General features: G+C 47.2%; 2 protein-coding genes across 10 annotated transcripts in view; one reads left to right on the plus strand and one right to left on the minus strand.

The window, feature by feature from the left end:
* Positions 1–4,190, plus strand: part of LOC118933652 (zinc finger protein 33B-like) — a 60,858-nt gene extending 56,668 nt beyond the window's left edge. For 2 of the 3 annotated variants that reach the window (XM_057487408.1, XM_057487407.1), the window contains exon 4: positions 3,356–4,190. In XM_057487408.1, coding sequence (XP_057343391.1) covers positions 3,356–3,432 — 77 coding nt within the window. In that variant the 3' untranslated portion in view covers positions 3,433–4,190. Of the gene's footprint in view, positions 1–1,577 lie in introns of all 3 variants that reach the window. The other variant, XR_008992241.1, reaches the window with a different exon arrangement.
* ZNF12 (zinc finger protein 12) overlaps positions 1–8,186 on the minus strand; it is a 32,670-nt gene extending 24,484 nt beyond the window's left edge. Inside the window, exons 1-5 of one of the 7 annotated variants that reach the window (XM_036928195.2) lie at positions 7,127–8,186; positions 6,122–6,182; positions 1,336–1,462; positions 969–1,064; positions 212–291 (exon numbers count right to left, since the gene is read on the minus strand). In XM_036928195.2, the coding sequence (XP_036784090.1) occupies positions 212–291; positions 969–1,064; positions 1,336–1,462; positions 6,122–6,136 (318 nt within the window). In that variant the 5' untranslated portion in view covers positions 6,137–6,182; positions 7,127–8,186. Of the gene's footprint in view, positions 1–211; positions 292–968; positions 1,065–1,335; positions 1,463–6,121; positions 6,183–7,126 lie in introns of those variants that run through there. The other 6 variants (XM_057487399.1, XM_036928190.2, XM_036928189.2 and 3 more) reach the window with 6 other exon arrangements.
* Positions 8,187–11,319: the final 3,133 nt, after the last annotated feature.

Below are 11,319 nucleotides of genomic sequence, written 5' to 3' on the forward strand. Positions count from 1 at the left end.
GACTAAGTCTTAAAGAACAAAGAATTTAAATTCCCTTTATGAAGTAACAGGGAATCACTATCAGCTTATCCTGACTACTGAGATCCACTGAAACTTCAGATGGACACATCTGGAAAATCCAATCAGAAGGAAGGGGTGTGGTGCTGCTACACAGTAACACTGAGCAGGGACAGGGAAGACAGCAAAGCATAAAACAGACAAAACCCTCGACCTGAGACAGGAGGAGCCTTCTGAAGAACTCGGGAAACAAAGAAACCACCCAAGGTAGAAGCAGATCTTTCAGAGACATTTCTGGAGGGGGAAGGAGAATAAATGAGTTATAATTCACTTCTGTATTTCAGACTCACTGAGCACCTGCTAGGATGTTACTCAAGGTGCTGTGAACAGAAGAGTAAATAGGGACAAAAATGACTGGGGAAAGCGGGAGAGCCAGGAAATGCTGTCACTGGACATCAGAAGAACTGGATCTCAGTAACAGTGACCAGCACAAGTACGCACAACAAAGCTGAACTGAGAAGGCTTAGGCACTGGTGGGAGTTTGGAATATGGACTGAAAGTGAGGAGTGCATGGGGTAGAAACCAGTCTGAGGCATTTCACAGTGTAGAAGAAGAAAAAAGAAAGGTAATATAAGAGTCACATAAGTTATTTTTTAACAACAGACTTATAATGCCAAAAAAAAAAAAGAAACTATGATCATAGGTTACTGAAAATGCTGTTAAGAGCAAGGCCTAAAGTTTCAGAGGAAGAAGTGGTGATGGGATTTTTGGTTCGAGGCAGAGGTATGCACAAAGAGCTCTACATACATACGTTTTCACAGGGCAGGAAGAAGCCTTTGAAAGTGAGACTCAAGAGAGCTAAAGCTAACAAGGACCTATCTTCAGTAATTTCTAAAGGTCCGGGACCATTAAAAATTCCTGGGGAAAACACTTCCAAGTCACCGATCTCCTCACTGCCTCCCCTCACACACCTGGGACACTCTGAAGTAGTAATTCTCCTTCTACTATCCATGGTTCTTCTCCTTGCTCCAACTTGATGATAACTTCTGGTTTGATTATGTGACAGCCTGTTAATAGAAGAGAGATAACTTGAGCCTGGCTGCTTGGCTTCAGAATCTCTGTCATATGAGCCAAGTGCTGCCTTATGAGCCACACAACATAAATGCCCAAATGAGCTGCATCAAAATTAGAACCTTTCACCGGGGAGGTCAAGACCAAATGCCCTGCCTGGTGCCCAGAACAGATTACTCACATTTGTTCCATCAATTCAAAGTTAAAGTTAGTCAATCTGAGAGAAACCCATGTATTTTAGCAATGGAGAAGGCAAGTGCTCCTCACCCACGGAGACAAGGTGACTGTAGTTCTCCAGCATCACATCCCTGTAGGTGATCTTTTGCTCAGGGTCCAGCCGCTGCCACTCCTCCTGGGTGAAGTCCACAGCCACATCCTTGAATGACACTGGTCCCTGTAAATGGCACCACGATTGGAAATGGGTGACAGAGAGGGTGTACAGGGAAAAGAGCTTACCAAGCTCATTGGTAAAATTAACTATGAACACTGTATGCCTTTTTGTGTTACAGATTGTGGAAGGAAAACAAACATTAGAAATACACTGCCATGAGTTCATTCAGTATACATCAAAGGAAGAAAACACTTGTCTTGCACTGTGAGGCAGGAACAATCCTGGCTGTTGGTGACACTAAGGCCAGTAGACACAGCTCCTGCCTCTGAGAAGCACTCATGGAAACCCAGGATGCACTCTGCTCCCTCATGTTGCTTCCAGAACATCAGCAATGTCGGTTCTCCTCTTCCCTGACCACTCCTCCTCAGTCTCCTCTGCTGGCTCCACCTCTTCAAAAAGTCATCCTGAAGTTCAAGGGCCCAAGGCTCATTTTTTTTTTATCCTTTCCTCTTTGCTATCTGCACTCACTGCTCTGATGGTGATCCCATCTGTCCTCATAGCTTTAATTACCATCTATATATCTACATTCTCCAACTTTATACCATCAACTCAGGCTTCTCTCCTGAATTCCAGACACATACGTCCCAGATCTCAAACTCAACCTGCCTGAAATTCAACTGCCGTTCCAACCCAAACCTGTCCTTATAGCTTACAGAATGAGTTGATCTGTAATGTTGCCACAGTTATCAAAGCAACAAGCAGTCAGACAACATGCAACCTGGTTTTGTATTTTATTGCAAAGGGAAGCCTGCAGCAGGCCTGACCACGGCCTGCCACAAGAACTGTCAGTAACAGCTTGATTCAGCTGTCCCTAATTCCCAGCTGGGGAACTCAGAATTCCCTTTCTTCCCATTACACATTCCGTGAGGGAAGAGCACATTCCTGAAGAGGAATCCTAGCCATGCACACCTGCTCATTTTGAGAACATTTTTTAAATGCATAGTAATATCTGGAAGTGCAAATATTAAAGAATCACATGGCAATGCTGGAAAATAAAAGGGCAAATAAGCTTGGAAGAAAATGTTTACTAACATGACACAAACTAGAAACATAAATATTTTAAGACTATTTGGTTTAAACAAAATAGTATAGGGGTAGAAAGGCTGGTGGTGGGCATCAACAGGCATGTCACATAAAAACAGAAATGGGCCAGTATGGAAAGGCTATATACCGTATGAGTCCAACTGTGTGACATTCTAGAAAGAAAAAACTAAAGAGATGGTAAAGGATCAGTGGTTGTCAGGGGTTGGGAGTAGGGGGTAGCAAATGAACAGGTGGTGCCCAGGGGAGTTTAGGGCGGCAGGTCTGTTCTGTGTGGCACTGTCCTGGTGGATCCATGTCAGTATGTGTTTGTCAAAACTGGAACCATACAACAAGAGTGCACCCTAAGGCAAATGATGGGCTTGAGGTCACAATGACGGATCACTTTGGGTCTGCCATGTGAAACAACGTACCACACCAGTAAGACATTAACAATACTGGGAAAGGGAGAGGGTGTGTGGAACTCTTTTTTTCTGTAAGCCTAAGATTGCCCTAAAAATATCTACTAAAAAACAGCTTCTAAATATGTGGAAGTATACTCAACCTCACTCATGATTAAGAAAAGAAAAAACCCAAGCTACCATCCCAGCACTGGGGCCTGTATCAGCGGGCTACTCCAAGTCGTGTTCCTGTTCTGCCTGGCATCTCACTAGAACCCATGGCCCCACTGCCGCCACCCCTGCACTTCATGCCGCTCACAGCATCGGTCTCTTTACATATGACAGCTTTTTACCAGGTGACTCACTTTCCCAATTGAAAGGTTTCAGGTTCTCCACAGGATGAAAGGCCAGCTCAGGGCAGGCAGGCTCTCAGCCACACTCACTGCTCACCCACTCCATCTCTGTTCCCTATCAGGAGGCCCACATCCTAAGGAAGCAGATCCTCGCTGGCACGTCTGGAGCCTTCTCCAGTCCACCTCACACTGTCCCTGAGTGCCCTCACCATCTGCACCTACCCAGATCCTGACCTCTGAGGGCTGCCAGACTGCTTGAGGCCACTGATGCTGAGCGACCAGGCCGCACATCCTGAGGATACATCTGAAGCCAGACCGTGCTTTGTTGCCCTTTCAGAGATCCCCCTGAATTGACCAAGATTCCAATTACCTCCTGTAATCACATCCACAAATTACCTCAAGAACAGAAGCTCCTTGAGAGAAAGAATTCCCCCTTAAAATCCTGTAGAGAACCTGAAGGCACTTGATAGTAATTTCTGAGAAGACAGACAAAAGGCTAGATGATGTGCAGGAACACCAAAGCCAAGGGCTGAGCGAGCAGGAAGCTTCCGTGGGGAGCTCTGCCGTCAGCAGAACCATGGGTCTCCACAGGCCCAGAGCCAGGAGCTCCAGGTGCCAGGAGCTGAGAAGCACCCCTATAATCCCAAGCTCCCAAAAAAGTAAACAACATCCACAGTGTGAGAAAGATGGAACTTCAGAAAGAGTAGGAAAATGCCAGTCTTCCCAGGTAGTGGGGTCTCCAACCCCCAGCCTCAGCCAAGGAGCTCCCTCCCTGAGAAGGGGGGGCAGTTCCTGTGCCACTGTCAACCCAGCTCTGCTGCCCAACTCTCTACAAGGCCCTCGGGCAAGTCTCCCCTCGCTCCCTGGTGTTAACTGTTCCTCATGCTCTCCTGGACCATCCCCATTGCTATTTTTCTCATCAGAACAAAGCAAAATATAAAATCCTTTCAACCTCAACTCCAACTTCAGCTACTGTCCAATTTCTCTCTTCCCTATTATAGGGCAAAATTTCTTCACAAAATTAGGACTAGATTAAATCCAGTTCATTTACCCCTCTTTCCAAGATCTTCCCCATCAGGATTTACCCTATAAACCCACCCAAACTAATCAAGGAGCCACATCACCTCCCCAGTGCTAAAGTCAACAGCTAATAATATGTCCTCATTCCACTTGACTGTTAACAGCAATTGACAGTTGCTCACCCCTCTTGGGAATCGTCATTCCCATAGCTTCTAGAACTTTGCTCCCCGGTTTTCTGTTTTGCCTTGTGACAGCCCCTTAGTCTCTGCTCCTCCCAGACTCTTCAAGAGGGAAAACCCCTGGTCCCCCTATATCTGCATGCGGCATGCTCCCCTCCCAACCCAGGCTTGTCTCCGAAACCCAGTCACACACATCTCCTACCTTCACTTGCATGGCACACAGCTCAGATTTAAAGTGCTTAGGACCTAATTCTGGCCTTATCTCAAAACACTGCTTTTCCCAAAATCTTCCCCATGTCACTGTAATGGTAACCTCTTTCTTCTAGTCACTCAGAGAGCCTCTAAAGTGCTTTCCACACTGAGACAAAATGATGTGATGAGTATTTTAGGAGCAATACTCAATGTGGAAAAAGCTAGTGGAGGAAACAAGCAGCAGCACAGAAAGAAACTTTATAACAGTCCGAGGGATGAGAAAATAAATAATTTAATGGTAGCAGGCACAGGGAAGGGGAGGCATAAGAGCCATTCAGAATATAACATTAACAAGCCTGAATAATCTAATGTGATAACTGAGGCTGGAGAAGGAGTTCAGAATGAGTCCCTTTTTTCTGGCTAAGGGGACAGGCTAGATGATGGGACAATGAACCCATAGCAACAAAAGGAGAAGGCATAGGAGGGGGGTTGCAAATAGCTATTTTGGTGTCTGTTGGGTCTATTAACTTGAGGTGTCCTTTGTACAAACTCCATGTAGACACTGGCAGGTGGCTGGACAGAGGCAGCTAGGAGAACTGAAAGAGCAGGTGGATAAAACACAGGAGGGTGAGATCAGACAGGTCTGAGTCATAAGCCAAGGGGTGTTGGGAGGGAACAACACATGGAGACAGAATCAGTCAGTAAAAGAGCAAAGAGAGTTCTGTCACAGAAACCAATAGAGGAGACGCTGCAGCTGGGAAAAGTGTCAGAGGGGTCCAAGGCAAGGACCAGCCAGTCTCCACTGGGATGGTGTATATTAGGTCTCAGGTACCCATTACCAGATCACGTTCAGAGGAGAGGCAGGGGCAGGGGCAGAACCAAGACTGAGAGACCAAATGTGAACGGGAAATAAGGCATCTCTGCCAGAGATGTCACTGCACAGTCTAGCATGCAACCTAAATAGAACAAGGGAGACATATTTGTAGGATGAGAAGACCATTCCTCCAGATCGTCCTCATCTTATCCCTTGGTTAAGCAGTAAAAACAATGTATCTATGGGACAACAACATTTTAATTATCAGAAGAGTTATATGCACTGAGTGCCCCCTGGACTTACAGCTTACAGGAGATACAAGTAAGGCACTTATGAAGGTTAGTAACAATTATAGTGAGACAAACAGAAAAATCTTTAACACCCAGGAGAAAACAAAAGTGGGCAGGTCATGCAAGTCAAGTATGGAATGGTATTTGTCACATTTTGCAACTAACATCAAGAACCTGAGGGGTCTTTCAACATTGGCTTTAAGGTCCGTGAAGAATCAGACTATCTACACAAGCAAACAGGATGGAAATGCTTGGTGCTGACCTGCTGCTCTGTTTCATCTATCCATATCTTTTATCTATGTCTATTTTCCCATTTTAAAGTTTGAGCTATTCACCTCCTAAGGTGTATTATAAAGCAAAATGGGGAATAAATACATAAACAGAAAAACTCACCAGAGACTTATTCATTTTCTCCTGCTCTTGGAAAAATGTGTAACACTGTGGAAGTGGAGGCCTGGGGAAGGAAAAGGCAAACAATGAAGCAGTGCATGATTGGGGCTGGCAGGGAAGCAGCTCCTGCGTAAGAACTTATCAGAAAGTCTCATCAAAGACACACAAAGGAGGCTGTCCCCTTAACCTTCGGAAAGGACTGGAAGAAGTGACAGGAAGCACCACCTATACGTCTATACCTCCTACGGGATTATGTGGTGACTGACCGGAAGCATTTCTCATTAGTGAAGGAACACAGAACCCTATTGAAATAATCCTTCTCATTAAATACAAGATAACACAACTAATTTAATTATAGTGATCTAATTCTCTTACTAACTTAAAAACTATTAAAGAACAGAAAATCCACAGGACGCTGTGTAAGGGATACAGGTGGGCAAGGCTAAATCTTTCAGTTATCTGTACAAACTTGGGTGTGCTGCTAAAAATAATCTTTTATCAAGAAAATGACTTTGATTTAAATGTAACACAGTGGACAGAACACCTGCCAGGGAATTTGAGCCCTGTTAGCAACTCAAGCACAGACCCGGGACCTTGGACAAGTCCCCTCCCTTATCAAGTCCAACCTCTTCCTCCATCAACCGAGGCGGCAGGAGAGAACCCTGCACAGCTGTCCCGCACGGACTACACTGTGTGCTCCACAGGGCAGAACCGAGATCAGCTTCACTCAGGCGAGACAACAAACGCCCTTAAGGCCATCTAGAGACCTGTTCGGAGTCTGGAGAGGGCGAGGGGAGGCAGAGGTGTCGGGTGCGCAGGCCGGACTGGGGACCACGTCAGCGGCCGAGGCTGGGGGCCCGCCTGCTGTTCAGCAACCTGTGCAGCTCCCAACCGCGGGGAGCAATGGCCCCGAGCCCGGCCGGAGTGTTTCGCGCGGCGCTCGAGTCCCGTTCGGGGCGCGCTCTCCCGAGCCCCGCTCCGCTGCCAGGCCCGCGGTGCACAACCTACCGCGCCGGCACTCGACGATCTGCCGGCGGCTCTCAGGGCTCCAGGGCGCTGCTCCTGCGGGCGATTCCCTCCAGTCACCTCCGCTGCACCGCGCACGGTCGCGGGCCGAGGGGCGGGCTCGGCCCCCGGGGACAAGCGCCTCCCGGCCAGCAGAGGCCTTCGGGCCCTTGCCGATAGCGCCTCGGCCGGGCGTCCGCCCGCCGGCCCCTCGCCAGCCCGTGTGAACCCTCGCCCGCACAGCCACGCGCCCTCTGGGTGCCAGCCCGGTCGGACCGCCACCAGCTCCGGAGGACCGGGATCCTCGCCCGCCGGAGGCCAAAGCCTGGGAAACGGGGTCAGCGGTGACCTGCGCACGGACAGGAAGCGAGGTCGACGCGGCGGCACTGCGCCGGCGCGAACGCTCCCCCACGGCCAGCGGCACTCGCGCTGAGGACGCCGGAAGTCCGCCTGCCGGGCCGCACACCCGCTAGTTCCACAAATGCCAGGACTCTCTTTCCCATAAGTCCTCGCGCCGTCAGTTTAGGGAAATTCTTTCAAGTCTAAATCTCACCTGGCGGCTTTGAGGCGCTGTGCGGAGAGCTAGGGCGGCGGGACGGGGGCTCCGCGACCAGCTTACGTTCAGGAGCAAGGAAAGGTGCCGCCTCAGCAGGGCCTGTGTGATTGCGTCCGGGATCCCTGGTTCTTTGCCCTGAGGTCTTTCGGGTTACAACTGAGATTCCCCCCAAGCAGAAGAGGAAGGAAAGGGTGTGTGCCGTGTTCACTTCGCTGAGATAATAGAAAGTTCACTAAAGTACTAGTGATAATAGGATGCGATTAATGCCTAGCCGTGACATAAAACCGTATTACCACGGGCACATGGTTCCTCCAAGGAAGGGGACGCAAATGGAAATTGTAGCACTTATACACAACTAATGCATAAAAACTAGAAAAATCAGAGAATACCCAGGAATCGAAAAAAGAAAACAGATACCTGGGATCTTGCTTATTAACCAGGATTGTGTTTATGTTACATAAAAATGTCATTTTTCAAAAATGGGATCCTAAGGACAATGATTTATCCGTTTTTGGGTGAAATAATATAACCTTGTTCTTTGTCAATTGTTTCTTGAAGCAGGGGGTTGGTGGGGGAGGGGAGGTGGTGGTATTGAAATCTCCCTCCAACAGGGAACATCCTCTCCACATATGTGGGAATTAGGAAGGCATGAGCCTCGTGATTTTATGTAGCTCCTCATTTTTTAATGTAGGTCAGCAGATACAATTCATTACACACATGAACTCAAGATACACGGTAACCTTTTTCATGTAAAAGCTTTTTTTGCTGTATATTCTGCCATAGTTCATGGTAAATTCACCTGGTAATCCGGGTCACCATTATGCTAGTTAATTGCCCTCATTTAAAGGAAAAACAAAACTTCTCAGATCTGACAAGCGGTGTTTACAGTTCAGAACAAGGTGCCTACCTACTAGCCTAAAATCCTGTGGTGATGGGGAGGACAGTGTTCTTTGAGGTTTACATTTCAAAGCGATGGCTCTCACCCATTAGGAAAGCCATTCCTCGGTTATAATGCTGACAAGGGACTTATTTAGCTTTCTAAAAGATTTAGATACATATGAAAGGGACAGAGAAATTATTTATATTAAACTTTTCTAACAGAAATATTCTTTAAAAAGGGAATAGTCATAGAATTAAAGATGGTGGCGTGAGAGGTGAGACAGAGACCTCCTCCTAAAACCACATATAATATGAAAATGTAATTAATACAACTAATCCTGAAAGAGCAGCAGGAAAGAAGACTGCACCAGACTGCATAAACCTGGAGAAAAGAAAAGACCTCATGGAACAGGGTAACATACCAAAGCTGTGACCTGGCTGGGAGAAAGAGAAACAGAGCGGGGAGGGAGTGGAGATGTAGGACTGCTGAATACCTAGCCTTGGCGGTCTACTCTGAGAGCATGAAACTACATTGCATGGTGCTCTGGTGAATAGTGGGGTTGGAAAGCTAAAACAGGCAGAATACCTGGAGAGACTGAGATTCCAGCTGCTTGTGGAAAACAGGGATTCATATCTGACTAATCTGGATGGGCAGTCTGAGAGACTTCCTAAAAGCAAGAGGGCTGCTAAAGGGGCAAGGATTGCACAGAACTTACTGATCAGGAGAAAGGACAGGCAGACAAAATTGTCCAGATTCACTCTGCCCAGCAGGTTGGGAACTTTCACGATCTTCAGGTGCTCCATCCCCCTGGCTGTCCATGCTCCAAGGCCCCCCACAGTGATATGCAGCCTGCTGCTTCTTCCTCCCGGTCAGCCCACACCTGGCTTGCAAACCAGCAAAACCTGCCCTGGTGTCAGGCCAGCCAGAGGGAAGCCCCACCTACAGCAGCTACAAACACAAAGCATAGAGGATTACACCTGTGTGTTCTGCCCACTGGTTCAGGCAGTGGAGACAGGCATAGCAGCTGGGAAGCAGCTCTTTCCTCCCCCCAGGCACCAGCACCACTCCCCTGCAACCCCCAACATCACTCCAGGGGCTGAGCAGCTCCAGAGAGTAGAGCTTCTGGGCACTAAAGGGCACCACATACAAATATGAAATGTCAAAGGAACCTGGTTCAATGCAAAATTTCAACACCAGAAAAAGGATCAACTGAGAATGAACTAATAAATCTTTCTGAAAGAAATTTCAAAATAAAAATCATAAACATGCTCCTGGAGGTACAGAAAAGTATTCAAGAACTCAGAAATGAATTTATGACAGAGATCCAATCGTTGAGGAACAAAATGGAGGGTATTAAAAGCAGATTAGATATGGTGGAGGTGACGATAAATGAAATAGAAATTAGAGAAGAGGAATAAAAAGAAGCTGAAGCACAGAGAGAAAAAAGGATCTCTAGGAATGAAAGAATACTGAGAGGAATGTGTGACCAAATGGAACAATATTCACATTATAGGTGTACCAAAAGAAGAAGAAAAGAGAAAAAGGGATAGAAAGTGTCTTTGAGGAGTTAAATGCTGAAAAATTCCCCAGTCTGGGGAAGGAGACAGTCTCTCAGGCCATGGAGGTGCACAGATCTCCCAACACAAGGGACCCAAGGAAGACAAACACCAAGACATATAATAATTAAAATGGCAAAGATCAAGGATAAGGACAGACTATTAAAAGCAGCCAGAGAGAGAAAAAAGATCACCTACAAAGGAAAACCCATCAGGCTATCGTCAGACTTCTCAGCAGAAACCTTACAGGCCAGAAGGGAATGCATGATGTATTTAATGCAATAAAGCAGAAGGGCCTGGAACCAAGAATACTCTATCCAGCAAGAATATCATTTAAATTTGAAGAAGGGATTAAACGATTTCCAGATAAGCAAAAGCTGAGAGAATTTACCTCCCATAAACCATCTCTACAGTGTATTTTGGAGGGACTCCTATAGATGGAAGTGTTCCTAAGGTTAAATAGCTGTCACCAGAGGTAATAAAAAGGGACAGACAAAGAATACAGAATATGATTAGTAATATATCAAGAATGGAGGAGGATATTGGGATTCAAGATGGCAGCGTGAGAGGTGAGACCGGGAACTCCTCCCAAAACCACATATAGTACAAAAATATAGTTAATACAACTAACCCTAAAACAGCAACAGGAAAGAAGGCTACACTAGACTGCATGCAGACCTCATGAACAGAACAGATGTCACGAAACAGGGTAACGCACCAAAGCCTTGATCCAGCGGGACCCAAGCCCTTCCTCCACCCCAGCTCACCAGCGAGAGGAAGAGAAATGGAGAGGGGCGGGGGTGGAAGCCTAGAACTACTGAACACCCAGCCCTGGAGGTCTGCTTTGGACCACAAACCTACATTGTGTGATGCTCTGGAGGTTGGTGGGGTTGGGGAGCTGCGATAGGGGAAGTGCTTGAGAGACTGAGATTCTGGCCATTTTGGGAGGAGGTGGATCCACATCTGGCCGCTCTGGAACAAAGAAAAGGAAAGGCAGGCAGTCTGAGAGGCTTCCTAGCTCTGAGAGGGCTGGTGAAGGGGCGGGATTTGCACAGAGCTTGCTGCGCAGGAGAAGGGATAGGTGGACAAGGTTGTCTGAGCGTGCTCTTCCCAACAGGTTGGGAACTTTGAGGAGCTTCAGGTGCTCCATTCCCTTGGCTGGGTACTCATCTACGAGGCCACCCACTGTGAAATGAAGCCTGCT

This window comes from Manis pentadactyla, chromosome 10, assembly GCF_030020395.1.
Source record: "Manis pentadactyla isolate mManPen7 chromosome 10, mManPen7.hap1, whole genome shotgun sequence".
Classification (NCBI taxonomy): Eukaryota; Metazoa; Chordata; class Mammalia; order Pholidota; family Manidae; genus Manis; species Manis pentadactyla.